Source organism: Sminthopsis crassicaudata, chromosome 2, assembly GCF_048593235.1.
Source record: "Sminthopsis crassicaudata isolate SCR6 chromosome 2, ASM4859323v1, whole genome shotgun sequence".
Lineage (NCBI taxonomy): Eukaryota > Metazoa > Chordata > Mammalia > Dasyuromorphia > Dasyuridae > Sminthopsis > Sminthopsis crassicaudata.
The window spans coordinates 658022715-658050093 of record NC_133618.1 but is presented as its reverse complement, the minus strand read 5'-3'; the positions used below and the strand labels follow the sequence as shown (position 1 = coordinate 658050093).

Below are 27379 nucleotides of genomic sequence, written 5' to 3'. Positions count from 1 at the left end.
TAATTTTCCCAACTTTTATTATAATCATAGAAAATTTTAAGGCAAAAACAAAAAAAAATCATCAGTATTTAGACTCTTTCATAGTAGAGCAGAGGATGCTATCACAAGGGCAGAGGAGAAACTGAAATCCAGATTCCTTTTGTGTTCATCTGGTTCTACAACCAATAACCACTTTTCTACAAGGAAGTCAGAAATGCAGAATTTTGTCCCTCACATTAACTTTAGAACTAATTATGACAGGGGGCAGGTAGGTGGTACAGTGGGTAGAGCACCAGCCCTGAAGTCAGGAGGACCTGAGTTCAAATCTGATCTCAGACACTTAACACTTCCTAGCTGTCCCTGGGCAAGTCACTTAAGCCCAGCCTCAGCAAAAGTAACAATAACTATTATTATGATAATAATTAAGGTAGGATCTCTAAGAAGGGCTGCGGCAGTTCCCTGGGAACTGTGTGATATGTGCCCAGAGGTCTAGAAAGCAAGCACAGACACCAGCAAAACATTCACCCAGAGCTAGAAGAAAAAGATTCTTCGTCCTTGAGCTCAGCAAGCACCATTATATTCTCCACATAAGTCAAGGTCTCCGAGAAGTCCCATAAGACACAATCCCCAGTGCTACCCAGCCCGAAACACAGCCCTAGTTACAGCTCTGTCCCACTCTCCAAATCTACTTCAAAGCAGGGGCTCAAGAAATGTAGCACAAAGAAATAGACAACGGGAGAAAGCTGCAGCCCAAGAGTGGGGGTATTTGAAGAAATCAGAACTGGACTCCCTCAGCCCAACTTCAGCAAACCCAAAAACCTCGCCTGCTCTCACCTTCCCCTCCCTTTCTAAGCCAACAGCAGCGTCCTTCAGTGAGGAGACTGGGACTCTTCCACACTGCAGCAAAAGCAGTTTAAAAAAGCAAGAAGGACTCAGAATTCTTACACTTAAGGACAAATTAGGCCTTTCTTCTGCCCCTAATATATAAGGCAAACCAATAAGTTAAGGGGCCCCATAATAGAGTGAGTGGTTCTAATAGCCTAAGCCTAGGACAGCTCTAAACACAGCTAAGAGATAATTTTGAAGCCCTCGATCTGACCATCAGTGGGCTGGGTCCATGCTACTGTCATCCCTATTCTCAGGCTCCCACCTTCCACCCAACCTACATCTCCACCATCCTACCCAGAAGCTAGGCCCTGATGCACTCATGCACATCATTCATCTAGCAGAGGAGGAAAAAGCATGATGACATGGCCAATATGGGGCCTTCCAGACCCGTGGCAATGATGGACAAATGGAACAAGAGTGATAGGATGGAGGAGGAAGAAAATATGGGCTCATTTAAAAACAGGGGAAAAAATCAGATCTGTATACTCCCCCAGACACACAAATAGAAAGAAATTGTAATGCTTCCAAGAGAGAAGGGATGTCTTCTAATTCCATACGTGCTTCTTGCAGTGCTCAACAGCCTAGTGGGGAGAGGGAAAAAAAAATTAGGTCCTTCCAAAGCCAATCAGCCCAAACAAATTCTCTTTCAAACCAAGACCGATGATTCAACACCTGGTTCAAACCAGGCATTCATCTTTAGAGCTTGGTGAGGTTAATAATGCTAGGAGTAGGTGCTTAATAAGTGCATGTTGACTGACTGGCTGCTAAGGCAGAATGGGTCTTCTTGGTTGAACCCTAAGACTGGAACCCCAGAGTTTGAGATTGATGAGGCAAAAAGAAGTCAAAGCAATCTATGCAGGGAATGAGGCAAGAACCTGGCATGTACCTTTAATAAACACTTGCTGACTTGTCAATGGAAACGAGCTTCTAGCCTCTATTTCCCTCTTTGAGAGAGGCAGGTGGGGCCCACAAGTGCCCAGGTACCTTCCATAGTCTCCCTGGTGAGGGAACATGAAGCCCCAGGGAAAACATGGTCACACCATTCAGTGACAGAAACCAAACTTCACTACTTAAAGTGGGAGTTTCAAGAGGTCAAATGATCCACTAAGTGATGAAAACAGTGGCCAATTGTGTAATTCAGGATTCATGGACCCCTTTGCCCATCTGGTGAAGAAGCCGTCTATGAACCCTTTCTCAGAATAATATTCTTAATGTGTAAAATACAAAGCATTATAAAGGAAACCAATTACACTGAAATATAACCATCAAAATATATTCTTTCAAAAAGTTAAAAGGCCTAGCCTAATACTTTATTACTTACAGATATTTATACACCCTCCTTCCACATGATGTTTATAACAGACACCCAGGGGGATCCTTGGTAAAAGTATGGACATCATCCCTATCCCAGAAGGCAGATATTTTTTGGAGGTTCAAAGTGATTTGCTCAAAACACACAGAAAGTAAGTAGAACAGTCACGATGTGAACCCTAGTCCTCTAACTCCAAATTGAGGGATAATTCTACTATGTCACTGTGAGCTGATTGTCACTGAACTCTCCAAAAAGCACAAAACTGAGCAGAGAGGAGAACACCCTGAGGGTCAAAGACCCAAGGCTGATGGTCTGGAAGCTTCCCCTTTCCCCAGAAAACTGAGGAAGGAACTAAAAGGACCATGAGGGAGCACTGCACAAAAGGAAGGGTTCTAACCTCCTAGCCCTGGAGAAGGGAAGGGGTCTTGTCTCTCCTGACCTTACATAGTTCTGATCCAGCAAACAGGAGCAACAGTTGCGTGTAACATGGGACTGGGGATTTCTTGGGCTTGTCCATGAGGGCCTTCCCAGACCTCTCTTGGGCTAGGGTTTTGACCAATGGAAGCATCTGCCTCTGGATGCAGGTATGGATTGAGAGCCTGGGTCAGCATTTCCATTGGCTCAATCCCAGACTCTCAAAGTCATTTCCCCAGAGCCAAGGAGAACGCTCACATTCTCCTTCTGCCCTGAGTTGTCAAACAAGATAAATAAATCTTTCCCTCTACTCTGCAGATAACCACAGCCCATTTCTCTGCTAATCCTCATTAAGCCCCTTTGGTGTGGAAGGAAGCCCCAAGTCTAGATGAACAGCCTTGGACTTAAGGTTCAACCAAGGCTCCCTGGGCAGACGCCAATCTCAAAAAATATGACTCCGGTTAGTCTAAGGGTCACCGGCCCACCTGCTACATGAGATTTGATAATTAAGGCTAGGGCTGGCCATATTGGAAGCTAAAATACAACCCAAGCAGAACCATGCTGAAGGAAAAATCTTCTACATGCTTCTAAGACAAGAAATCCATGCCCCATCAAAGCTCTGCTGTCCATTTGACCACCCTGGTCCCCAAAGTAAGAAACATGTCACCCATGAGGAGCACTTGCCTTGGAGTCAGGAGACTTCATTTTGGTTCCCTCCCTGTATGAAATGGCTTTCATGGAGTAGGTGAGATACCGCTCAGCCCACCTCCCTACCCGTTTCATGAACTGCTTTTCTCAGAATTCCCCAGTGAAGAAAGTTGGGGAAAAACAAGAGTGGTATTCTTTCCAGTCAGTGCAAATGAACAGCACCTTCCACCCCTCCAAAAAATCTCATAGCAAATGAAGAGACCATTATCCAAAGCTGATTGGGGTACCTGAGGACAGTGGCGGCTACTTACGTTGCACTGAGCTGCCGTCTCCGTGTTCTGACACCAGTAGCTGGGGCCCTGGGCACAATGCTCAGTTCCCGACAGAGGCTTAGGAGGAGTTTGGGGGCAAGCTCCAATTTTCTACATGGAGACAAAAGGGTGTGAAAAAGCAGAATGAGCTGGGCCCAGGGGCTCCTCTCCTGCATCTTTTCCCATTTGAGAGGAAGTTCTAGGGACAGTGAGATGATCCAAATTCAAAATTGCCAAGCTCTCTTGGCTTCCATGGGCTGGAAAGGGATTCTGCTAAACTACAGACATAGCCAGCCGGACTAGGAAGAGGAAAGGGCTTTCTCCCACAGACTGTGGGGATGATCCACCCTCCTAGAAGGGAGCTCTCAGGGTCTGACCACAGACCCCAAAACAGGCACCTTATCACAAGGCCATGCTTACCGGACACAGAGACTCGGGATCCATCTCATCATGCAGGACCTCTATCACGATGGGCTCATACTTTTCCACAAACTCATCACACTGTTCAGCAGAACAAGAGAGCACTCATTCAGCTCAAGGGGTGGGGACACATGGGCAGTCTCAAGGGCTCAAACCACAGAGCAGCCCACCTTCCCAACATGCCCTAAACTAATCTCTGAGCTGTCCATCTACTTGAGACCTCCCCAAGCCCTTCTCCCCCCTCCCAGGAGAATCCCAGGCTCTCCCTCCTCAAATCAGAGCCCTGGCTACCTTCTCCTTGAGGAATATTAGCTACCTGCCTTTAGAAATGAGTCCTCAAAGCCAATGATCTAAGGTGGAAAAGTAAAACCATCTATCTAATGAGGAAGGAGAGGAGATAATGGGTGTCAGCACTTTGGGGCCCCACAGATAATCCAAACCTTTCTAATTCAGGGAGTCAACTCCCTGACATTACCTCCTCCTTGTAAACCCCTGGTAGCCTGCTACAAGCCTTCTCAAGGACAGAGAGAATCATGTCCTTCGTGCTGTTCTTATCCAGGTTCCGGTCCAAGTAGCCATCGACTAGTTTGCACACTTCACAGAAGATATCACTCTTAAACGTGACTGCGTCAACTGCAGAATGAAGGGGACATGAGAGGCCACGTTATGTGTCCAATAATTGCTCACGTCTGAGGTTATAAGCCCTGAGCAAAAGGTCCACAGGGACTGCTTCCTTCCTTACCTGCACGTGCTGGTGCTTTCCCTTCACAAATGTTAAGAGCACTACACACGGAGTCGAGGTCAGTCTCCTCCAGGAGTAGGTGCATAATACTCAGCCCATGGGTGCTGACCAGGTCTCGGCAGCTCTCAGCCACGTAGCTGGGGATCGCTGAACACGCTTCTTTTGCTGCATTAATCACGTCCTCCGATAACCCGAGTGATTGACGCAGGTTCTGCTGCTGGGGTTTGAAAAGGATTGGGGGGATGAGAGAGGGGAGAAGGGGAAAGAGAGCTCCAGTCCTGTCTCTATAGATGGCTAAAGTTAAAGCAGCTGATTGAGTTTCAAGCATTTACCAAAGTCTTGCCCTGTTGTTGTAGCAAATTTATTTTCCTCCTTTGTGGCTGTGGTTTTGGGGGCTAAGAAAATCTGTTCTAGGCACAGAACTATCTCCAAAGAAATAGAAATTGACTTGTAAGAACAAACCCAGATGCCCAGTCTCATTCTCACACTGAAGCAACTTGGCTTGAAGGGAAAGAGAAGGGACCCAGATCTACAACACTTGGCCCCTTGTAGGAACTAAATAAATACTGGGAGATCATGGGAAGGGGTGGCCAGGAGCGCACCTACCATATTCGGGTTGTTATTCAGCAAATTGTCAATCTCTGTGCTGACATATTGACACAGTTCACAAGCAGGACCAATCTTCTTTGGAACCAAATTCTTCTGTGAAGAGAGCACAGAGGGACCAAGGTCAGGGGATGGCAGACGCCTCCCCGACAGCCCCAGTTCTCCTAGATCTTCCTGCCACGAGGCTCTTCCTAGCACACGTTGCTCCTGAAGCAGGAGCCTGCCATGAATATGGGGAGACAGAGGCACAGGGAGCTGGGGACTCAGGATCCCACTTTGGGTGAATGCTGAACTCAGACTCTAGACTGGGGTATCCTGATTCTGAGCTCCTGGGGGAATTTCCTTGGGACGCAGGAGGAAAGCCCTCGTGTTGGGCCGAAAGGCCTGGGTGCTGGGGTCAACACATGCCTCAGGATCTGTAAGGTGGTCACTCACTGCTTCTCTCCAACAGGCAACATGGAGCCCATGATGGCAGCTTAAATTGAGACCTTTTCTTTTGAGGGCAAGTGATTGGGTGGCTTCCCTGGGGATAGGGAGATGGGGAACAGGAAGGAAGGGTCTGGGAAATTGGTAAATTTGATCAAATTTGATAGACAAATTTTAGGGAAAGTCAACATATTTAAGAGAAATAAAACAGATTTAATAGGCCAATCAGAACTTGATAGTCTTTCTATATGAAGGCAGTGGAAAGAACATTGATTCATGAAATCAGAGGACCAGAGTCCTGCTTACTTCTTTAGTAAGTCATTTAACTTCACAAGGTCTCAGTTTATTCATCTATAAGGACCACATGGCTCAGGTCCCTTTCAGCTCCACATCTAAAATCCTGTGACTTCAGGTGTAATTCAGGGAAATTCAACACCTCATCCAGCTTCACTGGATGCTAAAGCCTTAAGAAAGATGAGCCAGAAGACAGAAGGGGTCCTGAGACCACAAACCCCAGCTCTGGGAAAGCAAGGGCCCAGCCAAGGAGGCCGATCCTGTTCTCTGAGTGAACCGCCTCATATGCATTCACCTTCTGTCCCTTAAGACCAGTCCCTGAGGAGTTAGAGAAAATTAAACTGGAAGGTAAGCTTTTTACAGAAGAAAATCCAGGAAGGCTTCATATTCCCAGAGCAATTTTGTTTAGTTGGTTGAGTTGGGCAATTGAGTGTCCCAAGTTTATCTGCGAGTCTCAGAGTCAGGGAAGACCTTCTGCCATCTCTGAGCTTTCCCTCTGCTCCAGAAAGGCCCCACAGGCTAAGTGGAACAAGGGTCCACGTTACCTCCACCAACTCTGGCTCAGGGATCTCGTTGCTGGAAGCCACTGGCATTTCCTTCTCTGTGTCACAGACCCCAGTATATGCACAAAAATCCTTGAGTTCCTGTAGAGAAGCACAGTGGGGAGTCAGCTCTAGGGAAGGTCAGCATGCACCCTGATGAATGTACATCCCACTGCCTTCCACAGACTTCCCACAAATGGTAGCAAAAAAGTGAAATAAAGATCTGCTCTAGCAACACACTGGTCAAGGAAAGACTTCACTGTCTGTCAATACTAAAGGAAAACTTCCTTCCGAATCTTAAGTCATATCCCGGACATTCTCTTGTCCATGTTTCACTGAGGGACTTAAAACATCACCTTTAACCCATCCTAGGGGCTTAATTCAACTGGAACCAAAGGTATTCTTTGTCTTCAGGGTGTCAGAAGTAAGATCACTTATTCTTCCACTGATCTTAACCATCAGTGTGCATTAATTAAGCACTTGCTGTGTGCTGAGGACTATACTAAATGCAGGAGATACAAAAAAAAAAAAAAAAAAAAAAGAACATTCTAACAGGGAGAGAACATGTGCATAAGTGAAAGGTGACCTTAGAGGACAAGGCATTAACAGCTGTGGGACTGACAAAGACTCCTATAGAAGAAGGGGGTCACTTGAGTTAAATCCTGAAGGATTTAGTGCTCTTCTCTAGTCTGGAAATTCAACCAGATCCCCAATGTATTTGTGACCAATCCCAAGCTCCTCTCTGCCCTACAAATGAAACCCAGTGGTGTTTATGGGCCCTGTGAGACAGCCCTTTTCGGCTGATCTAAGTGGTCTTGGGCTGGCATCCTTTTTTTGATTTTGCCACTCCAGAATTCTTTTTGAGGCATATTTTAAAGTTGTTTGGGGTGAATTTGGGAGAGGTCAGGTGAATCCCTGCCTTTATTCCGCCTTCTTGGTTTGCTTTTGCAACAACATCAACAGTCTACTTACCTCTGAATTACTTTCCATAAAGTTGCCAATTACAGTCATCACATTTATACAAGTTTCGCAGGCGATAGATTTCTGAAAAGAGATGTACCAATGACTTTTAAAATGTTTTTTAAAAAAACCATTGAATAAAGTTTAATCACTGGCATTTTTACCTTTGTATTAAACTTTTGGGAGCCTCAGTCCCAAACACATATAAACTTTACATATTTGTTAGCATGGTATCTACCCATTTTGACAATTAACTACCTGCAGCCTAAACAGCTCACTGTTTTTCCACACAATCTCACAAAGCTACCATTTGTAGCCTTGGCCACAAATACTACTGTTTGACCTGACTACTGTATTAGATAAAATTTTCCCACCATGCTTCCCTTCAGCAACCTGGCCCCTGGAGTTGTTCCCTGCCTTTGGGACTAGAAGGAGAACTGTTTTTGATTCACAAGTTCATCCTTTCCTTCTGTAGACTTGAAGAAAGAACCATAAACAATGGGATTTGGGATGGGGAGTGTGGGGGGTGAGGGGGGATGAAAGACATGGAGATCCTGCCTCCCATGGCAGACTATACAGGAGGTCACTGTGGCAACTGTGCAACCCAGATGGGACAAATGATGTACAAGGCATGTTGGAACAGATTCTGTGCTGCCGAAACTTGTTTGGACTGCACAATGAAACCTGATTTCTCTCCTTGCTTTTTTCTCTCTCTTCCAAGAGAGTGAATCCATTTTGTTGTTTAACCACTGTCCATTCACGTCCAATTCTTCATGACCCCATTTGGTGTTTTCTTGGCAAAGATACTGGAACAGTTTTCTATTTCCATTTCCATTTTCCATTTCTATCCATACAGATGAGAAAACTGAGATAAATACAATTTAAGTGACTGCGCTAGTGACAGCCAACAGTCACCACCTCTGCTGTCTTTCTTAAGATACTTGCCTCATGCTGGGTTTATATTCTAGTAGGAGAGTTTAGATATGTACATCAATAACTCTAACAAAACAGATGTGGCTGGAAAGTTGGAGGACCAACACCTCTGCTGTGATGGCTTGTGGAGCCCTTTGTGGGGCTGCTCATTCACTTTTAGTGTCTACCTTATTAATCCAAATCTCAATTGTAGAAGCTGTAGCATATGCATTGGTCTTGGCAGTAAAGGGTTCTCTGTGATCTCCTTCCAACCAGTTGGTCATGCTCCTTACAGTAAAACCATCTCAGCAGACAGATTAAACCATGTTGAATGTAACCAAAAGGCCTCAAGAAAGAAAATCTTGAATGAGCCCCCATTTTTAGCAGTGTGGGAAGTTGGAGTTGTTTGGTTTAGAAGGATGCCCCACAATCATCCTTTTTCCCAGATCCCAGATCACCTAGGCCTGATTCTCCCTTAGTCAATCAATTCCTTCACTGAGATACTCTGGAAGCAAATGGGGACCTTTGAACCTGCCTCAGGGAGAAGGAACAATAGAAAGGATATTTTCCTCTGATCAGTCTGAGGAAAGTGATTCCAGCTTACTATTTCCTGAGCTTTCTTCAACCAATACCATTGCTTGACTTATTCCGTATTCTGGTTAATGTCTGATAGTCCAAATTCACAAGGCTTGCTCTTTTCCCTGCTTTGGGAAAGTTGGTACTATTTATTTGTCAAAAAACAAAACAAAACAAAAAAAAAACCTCTTTGGTTTGTTTCAAGCCCCATGCTGGAAAACACTCCAGTGACTTAGAAAAAGGGCTTCCTTTATGCTTTCTCTCAATCTCTCTTTCTCTGCCTCTCTCTGTGAGATTCTCTGTGTCTCTATCTCTCTGTCTCTCTCTGTGTATCTCTGTCTTTTTGTCTCTGTCTCTGTCTCTAGGTGTCTCTCTGTGTCTCTTTCTGTTTCTCCATCCTGATTGACCTTGAGATAATGAAATGCCCACAAATCAAAAATGTCTCACATCCCTAGAGCTTTATACCAACATATGGAATCTAGTGAACAGAAATAGAAATGATATACTTTAAAGAAAGAGATAAGCTTTGGAACAAATCCTTTTCCTAGGAGAGGAGAAACAGTATCCTTGCCATCCAGGAATACAAAAACAGCTCCAGTTGACTCTGTGTGGCTTCCACATTCAGTCTCCTAGTTGTTACAGTAACAACAGTGGTGGAGCTGGTGCCCTGTAGGAAGATGCTCTTCCTATTTCCCATGCAGTCATGTGGCAGAGTTCCAGTCCAGACCATTCTCAGCTTGTTGAAGCTACTGGCATAGGGAGGCAATTGAAAATTGGTGCACCCAATAACAGGGCAACCTGGCCTCCCTGTCTCCTTTCTGCCATCTCCTACCTCTGCATTGGGTGTTATGTAGCACTATCGGGCTGGACTTCAAGTCTGAAGGCTTCTTCCTGAGTTCAAATCTGACTGCAGACATTTACTGGCTGTGTGACCCTGAACAAGTCACTTAGCCCTCTTTGTCTCAGTTTTCTCATCTGTAAAATGAGCTAGAGAAAGAAATGGTGAACTACTCTGTTAGGATTCTTACAAGGTGCTAAGTCACTGGAATGGATATAATTATCTAATTTAGCATGGTACTTAACAGTTCTCTAGTTCAGCAATGTATTTACTAGAATTCCATGAGATTCACACCTTTAAGAGAACATACTTTTAAGGAGCTCCCACAAGCCCACTCTCGGAGGCGGAGTCTAATTCCCACATGCAAGATTCTACTTCGAGATTCTACCGTGGTGCTGGTTGGAGACATTCAGACAAGAGCTCTCGGGGGGAATCAAGGAGAGAGGAAGGCCTCCAGAAAACTAGCTGAGCCCCAAGTGAAGGAGATAAGATTTGGAAAGAGACAGTAAAAGACTTTAACTCCTGGCTGCATTTTGGGGTGATGAAACTGAACTGAAGTCAAGGCTGCCTCCAGAAGCTCCCCAAGGGATCTGCTCACAGAGAACGATTGTAATTTAGAAAACAGAACATTGCACCACTCCAGTATCTTTGCCAAAAAAGATACAAATATAGTCACAAAGAATCAGACAGTAATACCTGAGAAACTGAGGATAGACAGAAATTGGTTTTTAATCTTTTAATTATGGAGAGTTTAGGCTAGCTGACCGGATGGGACTCATGTCCAACAATCATTCTGGTCCTGAGCAACTTAGGGAACTTTTAAAAGGTCCTTAGCTAATTAGTATTTACAAGCAGGATACAGAAGCTGAGAAGGCAATTAGTCTAACATTTTACAGCTAGTGTCTTTACTTCAGAGAGAGAGCCAGAAGAGAGGAGTTAACCTAGTGTTTACAGCCATAGAGCGGCTCAGTTCCTGTCAGACAGGGGAGGAGGATCATTCTTGGATAAATAGGGATTTTTAACGAGAGCATAGGCAGGAAGAAAGATAACATAATTCTACTCCAGGGTAGTATTGGATACTGTTTTTCTTTTCTACCCTTAAGTCACAATGATATATGAAGGGAAGTAGGAGCCTCAAGGTTTTTCCTGACTCAGTTCTCCCAGTTCTAATGGCAAGAAAGAGGAGGTTGTGATTTTTTTTTCTCTATGTATTATTATTCAGCGTTCAACACAACAAAATTAATATTTGTGCAATAGGGCTGTGTGTTCTGCTCTCCCTTTAATAATCAGTTCATCTCAAGCCTTCTAACAATCAAAAGAAAAAAATTTGTGGAAATTTCTGTCGTAATCAATAGGCAACTATTCCAGCCTGTTTATCTACTTCACACCTGAAAAGTGAACAATGGGATTAACTGGATTCTCCAAAAAGATTTAGGAATATTCAGGAATAATGAGGATTGAGTAAATATACTCACCACTGTTTCCTTGCTCCAAAGAGTGGATTGGCCATGTTCACTGGTCTCACACTCAGATTCCATCTTGAAATTCTCACACTGGGCCTCAGAATCCTTTGCTAGCACAGGGGTAGGATAAGCTGAAAATTAAACATAAACTCATCAAAAAATTACACTCTTTCCAGTATACAAGACTTCGTTGTATCATAAACATTAAAAACTATTCGCATCATTTCCTTGATAAAAGAAGCTTGAGATCAATATTTACTTGCCTAGTGTATCATCAGAGTATATAATAAGTCCTATGTCTAAAATAAGGAGTTGTGTTTTCTTACAATTATAGGATGAGGAAAAACTACCTGCTCTAATGTATCTACTCTCCAAATTCTATACAGCATCCAGATCATCCACAGGCACACTGCACTAACCCCTGGTTCTTAAAGTCTCTTATTAGGAATTCCATGAAAACCTGACTTTATGAATTATTCTTCTATCAGCTCAGGAGAATGGGAGTAATATCTTAGGAAGTGGGAAAGAGAACTAAGAATAAGAAGAAATAGTATAAAATAAGAAGACATATTTTAGTGAAAAACAAATACATCATTTTTCTCTCCAGAGATGCACAGCATTTTCCATCACAAGCCCTTTGGAATTATCTTGGATATTGCTGAAAAGAGCTACATCCTTCATTTGATCATCATGCAGTATTGCTGTTACTGATCCTGCTTCTTCTCATTTCACTTTGCATCAGTTCATATAAGTCTTTCACATGGAACAATTCTTACCCAAAAGTGTTTAGAGATATAAATTTTCCCAAAGATGGTTTTGGTTAAATACACTATACATATTCTGAATGTTTTTAAAAATGCCTTAACCTAAAAAAAATTTTTTTTTAATGCCTTAACTTTGGGGCAACTTGGTGGCGCAGTGGATAGAGCATCAGCCCTGAAGTCAGGAGGACCTGAGTCCAAATCTGGTCTCGTACACTTAACACTTCCTAACTGTGTGACTCTGGGCAAGTCCTTTAACCCCAGTTGCCTTGGGGGAAAAGAAAAAAAAGAATGCCTTAACTTCTAATCAGGAATAGAATTTATTAGGAAAAAAGTAGAGCTAGTAATCATTGATCTCAGACAAAGTCAAACTTAAAGATTTAATCAAGAGAAAAATCTACATTGTGTCAGTCATGTTTACATTGTTTCAAATGCATGTCTATGTATATATACATATGTATATATATATATATAAATGCACATATATACATATATATGGCTGTATATATATATATATATATGTATATATATGCTTGCATATAGGTAAATGTGTGTATGAATATATATGTGTGTGTTAGTGGGTATGTGGATATGAACATATATGTTTGTGTGTGTGTGCTTAGTCGGCTATAATAACCTCCTTGGGGGAGGAAGGAATGAAAAGAGGAAAAAGAATAAAGTAAAAAGGGAACAGCAGAGAACAAAAAGAATAACCTACAAAGAAGCAAAGATGGACAGATGAAAATAATGTTTTTTATTATTATATATGCTTTCTTGAAATGGAAATTTAGTATTACATACTTTGAATCACTGGGCACATGGCAATGTTTTGTTGTTTTATTTTCTTTTATGTCTTTTTAAAAAAAAATTTTTTCTTATTTTGTATTTAGTTTTAAAAAAATAATTTTTTAAAAGCCTTAACTCAAAGATTTGAGGAAGCTATCAGTAAGACTTTACTTAGGTAAATGAATGAAAAATCATTTATTTAGTACTTATTATGTGCAAAGTGATATGCTGAGGCTTGGGGATACAAATAGAAAACTGAAACAGTCTCTGTTTTCAAAGAGTTCACATTTGAATAGACAACCCATAGAGGAGGATTTAGCTTTGGGGAGATGAAAAGATCTAGTGGTCCAGATTGTATATAATCCAGTTTGGTTAGCTTGTATATGGAGAGACAAGGCCCCCACACAAATACATCTTCTTTGGTCCCTAGCCTGATATAGTTTTTACCTTACCTATTTTTAACATGCCCATTCTGGGTTCTTTGATAGCCGTGACTTCTGTCTGGGGAGCTGTAACTCATCCCCACTAGGAGTGCACCCATGGGTGATATCAGACAGAGTTGGGATTTATAGACAGGGCCAGCAGCCTCTGTGAGGAACAGCAACTCATGATCGCTCTTGAGCTACTGTACCCCCAAGACTGGAGTGTGGAGGGAGGTTGTTGTGGTAATGGTCTCGCCCATCTCACTCATGTTCCCTTCAGGGCCTGCTCGGGAGATAGCTCACTACCTCAGCTTGCCAGAGCTTTTCCTTTATCCCCTTTTCTGTCCCCGGGGTCAAGCTGTCTGCTTTGGCAAGGAAGAAGATAGCTAGGGCCTGGGTATCAGGGAGCTAGGGCTGCTTCAGAGGCAAGATAAGGATGACTCAGGCAGGTGCCCAGGACTTATCAGTTCCTTCCATGGAGCCCAGATATCCCAAGGAAACCAGGTTTGTATTCTGACAGAGGGCAGCTGGGTACACTTGCCCAATGCCCTGTGGGGCAGTGGTGGGAGGGACTTGCCTTGATCACAATTTTACAAGATTCAGCAGCCTATCTCCTGGGACACCCTGCCTAGTAACCTAAGAATTTTACTCAATTTTGCATGAAGCAATCCAGAGTCAAAATTTGGAAAGCCATCACTCAATCCAGGGCCTCCTCCACAGTGTCAGGCTCTGTGCTAAGAACTGGGTATACAAAGGCAAAAGTCAAACAGTTCTTCCTCCCAAGAAGCTTATGTAATCTTTGTGTTGGTGGGAGTCACACACCCTAGTTAGAACAATCAGCTCCTTTTGTAGCCTAAGGACAACGTGAGGGTCCTCTTCTATGCGACCCTCTTCTCTACTGCTTTAAGGAGTTTGCTGTAAATATAAAATAAGGCCTAACATCTTAAAAACCCAGAGCCTCCTGTCCAGAAAGGTCCTAACTTTGAAACTAGATCTCCATCCTAAGTTAAACTGATGTTCAAGGTTTTGCAAAGGTCAATATTGAAAAATTACCCACGCATATGTTTTGTAAATAAAAAGCTTTAATTTAAAAAAATAATAAAAATAAACCGATGTTCATCTCTAGCTAGAAATGACTTCATCTGCCTGGAGCTCACCTGTACAACAACAATGGAAAATGGAAAGGACAAATAACAACAAAATAATTCAAGATGAATGTTGGGAAATTATAATAATCAGCTAAAAAAGAATGTGAAGAAAAAAGAACAGACTCTGGCCAGTCTAGATGGAAATATTTCTGGATGAAATCAGAATATTTTACAATGTCTGTTAATGGACAGGCCCTGGGAGAGAAAGTAGAGAAATGAGCAACCCTTTTCTTAGAACTTCCCCTCAGTCTTTAAAAAAATGGTTTCACTTTATGCTCTAAAACTGCTTGTCCTGGTTTATGGTGCTTCTTGATCTCTTCCTTCCCTGCTATAGATATTTCAGTCCTTTTTTGCTCAGCTTGTTAAGTTGTGGAGAGGGTTGGGAAGCTTGACCCCATTACTGCTAGTGCTCAGCTTTTGCGATTTCCCATCTTCTCAATCTGTCTCTCAAAGACTGTGTATATCTTTGGAAGAACTCCAGGGGGTAACTCAAATGGCTCAAAGATAGAGATAGACTCGTGCTGTTTACCAGGAAGGGAGTATTAATAGCCCATCCTTCTGAACTACAAATACCAAGATGCCAATCAGTTCTCAGATTCCTATTTCATTTACATTCTAATGGTCTCTGGGCAGAAGGAGCCTAGAAAATACTATGGGAAACACACAGCACCAAACCCTCAGAGGTTTCCTTAAGTTATATGATCTAAATGGTCTGAAGTCCTCCATCAAAGACCTCATCACTTTCAGAAAGAATCTCACTTTTTTCCATTCTATAATCATTAGAGTCTGTCTTGCTTATAGTGACCAAACTAAGAATGGGAATATCTTTGTTTAATTTAATAAAAAGATGTATCTCTTCATTTATTTCTGTCCAGATGGAAAGGGACATTTTAGAGGGCATTTCGAGAAGCTATTTTCCCCCAAGATGGGTCACTATTAACATGAATATTGTTCTGCCTGATAAGTCAAACCCACCTAAACTATGTATCTTAGTTTTGGAGAAAGCTAGGGAGTACCAAGCGTAAGGTTCCATCTGCAGTCAGGAAGACCTAAATCCAAATTCTGCCCATCTGAATCTCCACCCAAGCAGAAATACTTCTTTCTAATAAATTATCTCTGATAGAGTTTAGTTGAAAGGCAGTTATGTATTGATTTCTTCCACAGCAGACAAAACAACAGATGATCAGATAACACAAAAATCATTGGTGTACCTTTGGAATGTTCAAGCACACTTTTATCAGTTAGCTTTCCACCTCATGCCCCAGTTCATTCGTTCCTTGTATAATCTTAAATTCATATCTACTTTCATAATATAACTCACACAACCTCTTTTGCACATAATCAACCACATAGTTAATGGATGGTCCCTACGAGTGATCCTAAAATGTAAGCAATCAGCATTAGCTCCAAGAAAAACCAGAGGATTGTATCACAGGATTTGACTATGAGAACCAAGAAAATCCTCTTTGGGAGCTCCATCTGACTCATCCATCTCGCCTGTGGAGAGAGTAGTAAAGACCATGAACAAGAGAAGGAGAAAAGAGCATGAGGGAATCGATTTAGAGCTTGAAAAGACCTTAAAGACCATCTAGCTAAAATTTCTCATTTTATAGATAAGGAAACTGAGGCAGAAAGCAATTAAGAGATTTGCACAAAGCCAGACACATAGTAAATGCCAGAAGCAGGATTTGAACTTAGTGACTCCAAATGCATTGTTCTTTCCACTTCGGCATATACCTTACTTTCCCCTTTCCCTACCCATCCCACCCTTCAGATCCTCCAGGGGACCACTTCCCCTTTTCAGAGAAAGGAGAAAATATTGAAATGCAGGTATGGAGCTAGAGGGAAGGAGAAAGGGAGATAAGAACAGAGTATAGGGGAATCAGAAGAAGGGATAGTAGGACAAGAAAATGGAATCATTTGAGATTTAAGCTTATTGAGAAACAACACTGAGAGGAAAAGGGTGGGGAATTTCTGGAATGTCACCTTGGCCAGGGTGAAGTTTCCATATATAGCTGTACCTAAAAGCCAAGAAAATTACTGGGCTTGACCCTGAGTGGCAGAAAATACCTTCTTTATTCATTTGTTTCACATTTTTAAAATTTCAGGTTTGGGGTCAAAGGCTTGCACATGCACAGTATATCATGCATCATCAAGTCCCAGATCTTGAGGTGAAAAGGTCATAAAATTAAATTTAGTTCTACCTATTTGTTTAGAGCTGCTAGGAAAATCATTTCAGACATATCCAAATCTTTGTGATTTATCCCACTTGAGGTTTCCTTGACAAAGAACCTGGAATGATTTGCCATTTTCTTCTCCAGCTCTTTTTTACAGGTAAGGAAATTGAGGTTAAAAGGGGATTAAATAGGGACAGCTAGGTGGTGCAATGGATAGAGCACCAGCCCTGAATTCAGGAGGACCCGAGTTCAAATCTGAACTCAGACACTTAACACTTCCTAGCTGTGTGACTCTGGGCAAGTCACACAATGTCTGAGGCCAGATATTAACTCAGGAAGGTAAGAAGTCTTCCTTGCTGTGAATTCTATCTACTACGTACCCAAGCCACCTAAAGCAGTAGGCAGAAATAAGACTTAGACCAATATAGTATAACATATTACACAGTAATATGATAAATTCAAATTGGATACATAATCTGAATATTAAAGACCATACCATTAAAAAAAAAATAGAAGAGAAACAGACTGCAGCTATTGGCAAGAAGTGAATTCTTAATTAAACATGGGAAGAGTCAGTTACAAACAAAATAGATTATTTTTGTTACTTGCAGTTGACAGACTCTTGCAATACAAAAAAATGAATGCATCTAGGGAAAATAGGATAGTGTTCTAGAGGAAAAAAATCATAGTGTCAAATATCTCTGATAAAGTTCTGATATACAAGATATATAATAGACATTTATAGAACCAGGAACCAGTAAATACATGATCAAAGGATATGAACAAACCTCAAAAGAAAAATAGAAAATTCATATTAATCATGTGAAGGAATACTCCAAATTATTAGTAAAAAAAAAAAAAAAAAAGAATTTACAAATCAAAAGATCTTGAGGTTTTACTTTCTATCAAAGCAAATAGGCAAAAAAGATAAAAATATAGGAATATTCATTATTAAAGGGGTTGTGGAAAGATAAGCTCATGAAGGTATTGTGAGTCAGGCTGTTAATTGATACACTTCTGGAAATCAATTTGCAACTAGGCAAATGCAGTGGCTAAAATTTTTATACCTTTTGACCCAGAAGTTTTACTAATAGGCACATATTCCAGGGAAGTCATTAACATTAAGAAAGGCTCCACCAAAATCTTGATGTCTTCACTCTGTTTCCAAAGAACTAGAAACAAAGTGGATGCCTATCAGTTTGGGAGATGGCCAAGTTATGGTGCATGAATGTAATGGAATATTATTGTGTTATAAAAAATAACAAACATGAGGAATACAGAGAAGTATAGAAAAACATGTATGGAGTAATTCAAAGTGAAATAAACAGAGTAAGGAAAATAATATGTATAGTGACAACAATAATGTAAGTGGAAAGAACAATAACAACAAAATAATTCAAGATGAATATTGTGAAATTATAATAATCAAGTTTGATCCTAAAGAAGAATATGAAAAAAAAACAGACTCTGGCTCCTTTGAGAAGGTAGGAGTGCACTGGTAGGAAACTTGACACGTAATGTCAGATATTTTCAATGTGTTGATTGGTTCTGCTGAATTTTTTTTCATTCCTTCCACTATTTTTTTTTTAATTCTTAGTGGGGGGGCAGTAAATACAGAGTGAAATGTTTGTGATATAAAAATAAAAGATAGCAATAAAAAATAAGATAAAGAAAAATAATAAAACAATATAATTCCTGCCCTCAAGAAACTTCTGGTCTAGTAGAAGAATATAAGAACCATATAATATTAGAATTGAAAGGGATTTTAGGCATCAAATTTAGCTCCTTCATTTTACAGAGAATATATTAAGTCTCAAGGTCCTCCTACTAGTAAGAAGTCAAGCTTGTGGAGGTGAGGTGGGAAAATCAGGATACTAATACATTGTAGGTGGAATTGTGAACTGATCCCACCATTCTGGAGAAGAATTTGTAACTATTCCCAAAAGACTAGAAAACTGAGTATACTCTTTAATTCAGTGATACCACTGCCAGATCTGTATCCAAAAAAGATTTTTAAAAAGATCAGTTGGTACAAAAATATTTATAACAGTTCTTTTTGTGGTGGTAAAGAACTGGAAGTTGAAGGATGCTCATCATTTGGGGAATGGCCAAAAAAGTTGTGGCATATATTTGCAATGGAATCCTATTGTGCTATAAAACATGGCAAGGGAATTGTTTCCAAAAAAAAATATGAACTGATGCAAAGTAAAGCAAGCAGAATCAGGAAAACATTGTATAGAGTAACAGCAATATTGTAACAAAAAACAACTTTGAAAAATTTAGCAATTCTGATTAATACAATGATCCATGACAATTCCAAAAATCCTATATCACCAGAGAGAGAATGGATGAAATATGAGTGCTGATTGAAACATTTTTTACTTTACTTTTTGCTTTTTTTTTTTTTTGTAACATGGCTAATGTAGAAATATGTTTCACATGATTTCACATGTATAATGAATGGGTATCCTCTTGCTTGCCTTCTAAATGAGTAGAGGAGTAGCTGGAGAAAGGGAAGGAGATTTTTAAAATCATCAAAAAAAAAAGAAAAGAAGAGAAGAGAAAAAGATAGGATTCAAATTCAATCTATTGGCTTTCCAAATGGGACTCTTTCCACCATAGTGCAGCTGCCTCCTTATTAAGTACACAGTAAGTGTTTAATAAATGCCTGTTGGTTTATTGATTGCTCTACATAAAATATTATAGGGTTAGAACTGAAAGGGATCTTTATTTTATAGACAAGGAAACTGACATCAGAGAGAAGTGATTTGGCCCACAACCACACAGAATATTGGAATCTGGATGTTCCTCACTTCAAGTCTATTCATTATGGCAATTTGCCTTTCACAAAAATTGCTTTGTTCAGTCGGGCCCCCCTAATGAAGTTTTCTTGGCAAAGATACTCTAGTGGTTTGCCCTTTCTCAAGCTTATCTTACAGATGAGGAAACTGAGGAAAACACATTAAGTGACTTGCCCAGGATCACACAGCTAGTAAGTGTCTGGCCAGATTTGAATTTGGTCTTCCTGACGCTAAGCTCAGCATTTAGTGCACTGTGACTCAGTTAGCTGCTTTTCATATAGAGGCATTAGTATGGTATGGGGAAAAGATCACTGGATCCAAAGGTCTGGGTTTAAGTTCTGGATGTAATACTCAATTTAAATGTATTTCCATATTTCTCATGTTGTGCAAGAAAAATTCAAAGGGGGGGGGGAACATGAGAAAGAAAAAACAAACAAAAAGTGAAAATATTATGCTTCAATCTACATTCATAAACAAACCGGAAAGGTAACAGAAAGGGTTAATGTGAAGGAGACTGAAAAGGTAGTAAGAGGGTAGATTGCAAAGAATATTAAAAGCTATATGGAGAAGTTTATTTTGTTTCCCATAGTAATAGGGAGCCACTGGGATGGGGACAGAAAGAACAAGGGACAATCAAAGCTACACTCTAAGAAAAATCACTTTAATAGCTGCATTGAACAGAAATGTTAAGCATGATGTTAAACAATGAAACTCCACCAAGGCAGAATAAAATATAACTGAGAAATATTTAACAAAAATAAATAAAAATACAATAGGACATAGATAATGTTAACATGTGGTTTTTCTAAGTCAGTACTGGTTGCAGAACGATGGTATCAAAATTAAATAAAAAAAGAGCCAATGACTGTACATAAGATTCTTGCATATTGACCTAGAACTGTTCTATTGTATTTTCATTTTGTTAACTATTTCCCAATTGCATTTTAATCTGGCCCAGACTACATTGGGCAATAGCTTGACACCTGTGGTGTAATGGGTCAATTGGAATAAAGAGAGAAAAGATAGGAGCCTATTACAAAAATCCATGTGAGAGGTAGTTGTTGCTCAGTCATGTCTAACTCTTCATGACCCCATTTGGGTCACAAAAGATATTGGTTTGCTATTTCCTTCTCCAGTGCTTTTTACAAATGAGGAAACTGGGGCAAACAGGATTAATTGATTTGTCCAGGGTCACACAGTTGGTTTGCCATTTCCTTCTCCAGCTCATTTTACAGATGAGGAAACTGAGGCACACAAGGTGACTTGCCTAGGATCACATAGCTACTCAGTGTCTGAGGTCAGATCTGAACTCAGAAAGTTAAGTCTTCCTGATTCCAAGCCCAGTGCTTTATGCACCATGGCACCACTTTGAGGAAGTGGGATCCAGATTCAGGTGGTGATTGGATGAGAAGGGATAAACATATAGCAGGGAGGGAACAACATATAGCCAACATGTAATATGGCTAGAAAGTCCATTAGTAGTTTTGAGGATCCAGTCTCTTGCTGGCAGCCACAGATCAGATCACAGATCAACAGGATCTCAACACTCTCTCTGAACCTGAGACATTATTATGGGTCCTAAGCAGATGGGAGAAGCATAAAAGAGAGCCAGAATCCAGAGTTTGGGAGAAAGCAGTTTGGGAAGTCTGTGTTCACACACACCAAAGTCAATCAGGTCAGTCCTTGGCCCTTAGCCCTGAGCCCAGTCCCCACCCAGACCGCATACCTCTGGAATGGGCAGAGGCGCCTCCCACCTGCCCCCCTCCCCTCCTCCCTCCATGTCCATGAGAAGTGTTGCCTTTTTTCCCTTATTTCCCAAAGCAGAGCTGTGGAGCAGGCAGAAAGAAAGGGGGGACAATCAAAGCTACACTTCAAGAAAAATCACTTTAGTAGCTGCATTGAACAGAAATATTAAACATGATGTTAAACAATGAAACTCCACCAAGGCAGAATAAAAAGGCAATATTATTGACAGTGATGGTGACAAGATTGGTTATAATAGTGATCATGAATAGTCTAGGCAGAGAAAAGAAGGGAGAAATAGGAATTTCCCATTGACCCTGAATGGACACCTCTGAATTTGGCTCTGATGGGGAGAGATGGCTGGCTTGCCGTCTTCCTGGTTCTGGTCGTTCCCAAACCCAAAGTTTAAAAATCACCCTTCAACATTGGTTCCTAAGTGAGGAGCTTAAGTCAGAAAAATCTGGGTTCAAATTCCTCCTCAGATACATGCAAGCTACTAGGTGAGGGAGCTGGTCATGTCACTTCATTTAAATGTTTTTTGAATCTCAGTTCCTCATCTGTAAAAATAAAGGGCTTGGACTGTATCATCCCTCCACCTCTTTCAGGGAAGGAACCATCTCAGGGACCAAGGTCCCCTCTCCTCTGCAGCAATATTATTCTCCTTCAGAGGCTGCTCTCATCCCCTGGTTGGAGGGCTTCCTACCCCTACTCATGGAATCATTCCTGGGACTGGGAGAAGCTCCCCTGGGACCATAGATCCCTGCAGAGCACCAGAACTCCAGCCCGGCCTGGTCCAAGGAGCTCAGGGACAGCTGAATGTCTCTCTGAGGAATCAGTTGAGGTAGAATGAGGAGAGCTGCCCGGCTTCAAGCTTCCTTTTTAGGTTCTGAGGGAGGACTTGTCCCTAATGATAACAAGGATAACACTGGTGGTAATGGGGATTTCAATGACGGTGATGGTTTTATCATTGGTGATGTAAGTGACAGCAATAGTGACAAGGGGTGGTAATAGAGATATTGATGACAGTGATAAAATAGGTAGTGATAGCAATAATAATGACAGTGATATGACAATATTGATGATGGTAATATATATATAGTGGTGGCAATATTAATGACAGTATTGGTAATAATAGTGATATTGATGGTCGTATAAATAGTGATGGCAATATTATTGACAGTGATGGTGACAATATTGGTAATAATAATGATAGTGATGGTAGTCTAGGTAGTGATGGCAACATTATTGATGGTGATGGTGACAATATTGGTAATAACGGTGACATTGATAGTAGTAAAGATAGTGATGGCAATATTATTTATGGTGATGGTGAGAATGTTGGTCAAGTGGTTGATAATAGCAATGATTATAATGTTGGTATTGATAGTCAACAGTATCTCATTACTAACCCCCAGTTCTTCCCCCTATGAGGTTGTGATCTCCTGAACTTGGCTTGATCTCCTGAACACCAGACTTGTCATATCAACAAGATCATCAGACATCAGTGCTCTGAGAGTTGGTTCTTAATCCCACTTCTAATTGTCCCCACACTGGCCACCCTCAGCCTTCAAAAAAAGTGATACAATAGCAAACAAACTGGCCTCCAAGTCACAGGACAGTAAGGTATCCGTACCATTTCTGTTACTTAATAGCTGTGTGGTCAGTTTGCCCTCTCCGAGCTGTTTCTCTGCTCATAAAATAGGATAATGACCTTACTTTTCTGGAATGATTTATATAAGCTAATAAGATAAGGTATGTAAAGCCCTTGACAAACCTTGGATGTTGTAACATCACCTGCCCAGGCTATACAGAATTGGCTCAGTTCTGTGGGGCAGGGATTAGTATCCCCTGAAATTTTGATCCATTATAATTGTGTGCCTTCCTTGCTCTTCTTGCCTGCACTAGAACAAGCATTACTTCACTGGGTTTCACGTTTTGGGCTGCCAAAGTAAGGATGATTCTCCAAAGAGAAGGTACCCTATCTCTCCATAGTCTCAGGGTGTGGACCTATTGCTCAGGCAGAGCCCAATCACTCTGAGCAGGTGTATGAGTAAGCCCAGAGTGGAAGTAGGTGAAGGGTAGGGAAAACAGAAGAAAAAGAAGAAAGAGAAGGAGAAGGAGGAGGAGGAGGAGGAGGAGGAGGAGGAGGAGGAGGAGGAGGAGGAGGAGGAAGAGGAGGAGGAGGAGGAGGAGGAGAAGAATTGTGACTAGTCTAGGCTAAGGAAACTATTATCCTGGCCTAGTCAGAACATATATGAAGGTATGGTGTTCAGGTCTGGATGCATAGGATTCTAATTAAACTTCAGGGAGGATTTTAATAAACTGGAGGGTAGAGTAGGCACTCTTCAGTCTGCCAGTCTTTACACCTGCTGCTGAGAATCCCTGCCTTCCAAAGTCACTTACAAGAGAGCCTAGAATCTGGGGAACTGTTTCCGTAGCAGTCACATGGTCCTGAATCCCAGTGGACACTAGGAGGCCAAACATGATGGCCAAGTCCTGCAAGATGCTGGCTATGAATTTGCCGTCTGGTTCACCTCTGTCCAGAAGAGAGAAATCCATACTCTTTGGACTAGATGCACTGACCAGATCACTGGACCCCTCCGTGAGCAGCACTATGGAAGTCTGATGAGCCTCGATAAAGCAGAGACAGCTGCTGAGCATGGGGAAGCCCAAGTGAAGATCTTGGACCATCCTATGACTAAGTGTCTGAGTCCTTTCCTACCCCTGAGTTTCTATGATTGGTCATACTCAAGGCTAGCAAGAGACTCCCAAGCAAGCTTATGCTTTTTATCCACATTGGCCCTGACCTTCTCCATTCTATCTGCATCTGTGTAAAGTGGAGATCAGAGCCCAGAGTTGCTCATCTCTCTGCACCAGACCATTCAGTTCATTTGGCCTGAGAAAGAGCTCCAGAAGTCAAAATGAAAAGATTCATTATGTATGCAGATTATTCTTCCTCCCACTGCCTTCATCTGGTCTCTGAACGTGACTTTCCCAAGTGCAATCACCCTCTGCCCAACCTTCGCCCTCCCACGGATGAAGGAATTATCTATCCCCTATAGCTGTGCTTCTTTGCCCAGTCAACAGGATTCATCACTTTGGACATAAACATGTCATTCATCAAACTAAAAGAAGCAACTTCATTTAAAAGAAAAAATAACAGGTAAACTCACCTTTAAAGGTATAACTATTGTAAGGGATACTTATTGATCAAAACTGTCCCCTAAAATACATAATAAGCTTTTCAGCTTTATCTTTCCATTCAGATCCTGCTCCCCTGACCTCACACTTTGCCACGAGATTTAAGACTTACTGACTAAACATACATCCTTTTAAAATCAGAAGTCTAACTCTTCCTCTTCTTGCCCATACCAATCAGAACACCCTGGGCACAAATCTATTGAAGACAAAAGGGACGGAAAAATCAAAAAGGAAAATATCTAAATCAGGGATTCTTCCCTTCTTTGTATGATGAACTCTTTGGGCAGTCTGGTGATGACTAAGGATCCTTTCACAGCTAATGGTTAGGGATTAAACCTATGGCCCTCAAGCCAAATCTGAATGGTCTCCTGTTTTTATGTGGCCCATTACAAGTAATGCAAAAGGGCAGCTGAGTGGTGCAGTGGACAGAGCACCAGCTCTGAATTCAGGAGGACCCGAGTTCAAATGTGATCTCAGACACTTAACACTTCCTAGCTGTGTGACCCTGGGCAAGTAACTCAACCCCAATTGCATTAAAAAAAAAAAAAAAAAAAAAAAAAGTAATGCAAAAGCTATTCTTAGCTCCTTAGCCACAAAGAGAGGGAGAAAGGGAAGGAGGGAGGGAGAATAGTGGCTAGATTTGACTCAAGAGCTGAAATTGTTGGCTGCTGAACTAGATTCATAACTGAAAGAAGATCTAAATTTTAACTCAAGATTAGTATAAAGATGTTATTTTTCCCCCTACCCAATTTCATGACCTCCTCCCCACCCCACCCCACCCCTGGCCAAAATCTATCCTCAGATGTCTCAAGTTAAGAACCCCTGGTCTGGATGGTTTTTTGGTGACCCCACTGAATCAAACTGGAGTCCCTGGGTAGGATGATGAGAGTATCTTGGGTTCAAGAAGGGAAGGGTAGAATCCCACCTAACCCCATCGGAAACTGGACTCTGCCGAGCCAAAGTGCCAGCAGAGCAGTCCATGCAACACTGCCTAAAGAGAAGCAGACACAGAGGGGCCGGGGACCACAGGCTGGCCAAGTCCCTGCGTGTGCTTCCTTCTTTCTTCAGAGTCAGAACTTTGGAAAAGGAAACAGAGGAAGGAGGAAAATAAGAATCAGCCTGGCCAATCTGCAGCAAATAAAGGCCTTCCCAGGCCAGGAAATATGACCCCACACCCAGCAGGCTCCACGTCAAGGCAGCCCCAGGAAGAGGCAGCTGGCCGGTGAGGGGCGGCCACTCAGCCCTCAGCCCCGAGGCAAGGATGGCCCTAGTCCATCCTCTCACTCCAGACTTGTCATTCCCAGCTCCCAGAAGAAATCTAGGTGGACTTTTCTCTAATTCACTGGAAAAGACAAAGACTGTGAACTTACCTGGGAAGAAAGGTAGGCAGAAAGCAAGGAAGGGGAGCCTCCAGTATCCCAGGGGCAAATTCATCTTGGGGATATCAAGTGTGCTTCCTTCCGGGGATGCTGGCTGTCTGGTGTCTGTCTGTCTGTCTGTCTGTCTGTATCTTTGCCTGTCTGTCTGTCTGTCTGTCTGTCTGTCTGTATCTCTGTCTCTGTCTCTCTTCTTCTCCGCTTTTCACACCAGAGGGAGCCGGCAGCAGCGGAGGTGACGGGCTAGACTTCAGGAAGCCTCCCTGAGCGGCCGATGCCCCTGGCGGGCCGATACCAGAGGGACAGCGCGCGGGGGGAGGGAGAGGAGGGAGACGCGCTCGGCGCCCCTGCAGCCCAGCCCCGCTTATTTGAAGCTTGGAGCCTGGGAGGGCGGGGCTCCCCGCGGCTGCTGCCTCCCCCGGGCGGTCACCCCCGGACCGAGGGACATGCGTGCGCACACTGTGGGGCACCCGCACCCACACACCTGGGGAGCCATCCCGGGGCAAAAGCGCCCACGAGTCCCGGCCCTCACAGCCCTGCGCCGCGGAAGGAGGAGCGGCGCGCACACCTGGAGGCCGCTGAGGAAACGCAATGGAAGTGTGGGCAGGGCAGGAAGAAAAGGGGCCGGGCCAGGAGAGGGAAGCGGGGATCGCGGAATAAGGTGGCGGGTCTGAAGAAGCGCCGGGACCCTGAGGGAGACGGGAGGAGGGAGCGATTCCAGGCAAGAGGAGCGTGATGGGGGGGGGGGGGGGGGGGGGCAGGACTAGAATCCAGGTTTTCTCACACTCACATATTCTCACACACACTCTTACACACACACTCACACCCTCCCAGAGCAGTGTATATAAAGGTTGTACCTTCCTAGTCCAGAAATTTCTAACTTGGGGTCTCTGAACTTGGTCCTGTTTTAATATCTTAATAACTTTATTTCAACATAATTGGTTTCTTCTGTACCCCTGTATTTTATTGTATGCATTTAAGAACCTTATTTCGAGAAGAAATCCATAGTCTGCACCAGACCCTATCTAAGGGCTCCGGGATACAACCGAAGATAAGAGAAGCTTTGAATTAACCGAATGTAAGCTTCTTGCAGGGACTAGACATCCTACTTTGTACTTGTATCCAAAGCTTTCAGCAGAGTGTAGGTGATCAATAAATGCTTAGTGATAGATTGAAAGTAAAAAGAGCTCTGGAGACCAAGGTTCTAGTTCTAGCTCTAAGAATTTGAAAAATAGGGGGCAGCTAGTCGATGCAGTGCATAGAGCACCAGCCCTGAAGTCAGGAGGACCTGAGTTCAAATGTGGTCTCAGACACTTAACACTTCCTGGTTGTGGGACCCTGGGCAAGTCACTTAACCCTGCTTGCCTCAGTTTCCTCATCTGTAAAATGAGTTGAAGAAGGAAATGGAAAACTGCTCAAGGATCTTTGCCAAGAAAACTCCAACTAGAGTCACTGAGTTGGACATGAGTAAAATCAAGAAGTCCTCCACTTATGTGCAACATCTGACCTCTCTACCAATGAATATCTTTATTTTACAGCTGAGAAGACTTGAAAAATTTAAGTGAATTGCTAGTGAAGATTTCAGTGAGGATTTGATCTCGGATCTAACTAACTCCAAATCTGGCACTCTGAC

The 27379-nt window shown here is 42.3% G+C and overlaps 1 protein-coding gene across 2 annotated transcripts; it reads right to left on the bottom strand.

The window, feature by feature from the left end:
• Positions 1 to 26352, bottom strand: LOC141558958 (prosaposin-like). Of its 2 annotated transcripts, none has more exons than XM_074296903.1 (10): positions 25741 to 26352; positions 11344 to 11462; positions 7555 to 7626; positions 6586 to 6684; positions 5321 to 5416; positions 4715 to 4931; positions 4448 to 4605; positions 3973 to 4053; positions 3553 to 3663; positions 1 to 1448 (listed from the first exon to the last, which is right to left on the bottom strand). In XM_074296903.1, the coding sequence occupies exons 1-10, from the start codon at positions 25802 to 25804 to the stop codon at positions 1413 to 1415; spliced, it is 1053 nt and encodes a 350-aa protein (XP_074153004.1). In that variant the 5' UTR covers positions 25805 to 26352; the 3' UTR covers positions 1 to 1412. The 2 variants fall into 2 exon arrangements, with proteins under 2 accessions (XP_074153004.1, XP_074153005.1); XM_074296904.1 differs by having other exon boundaries at positions 4715 to 4928; positions 25741 to 26351.
• Positions 26353 to 27379: the final 1027 nt, after the last annotated feature.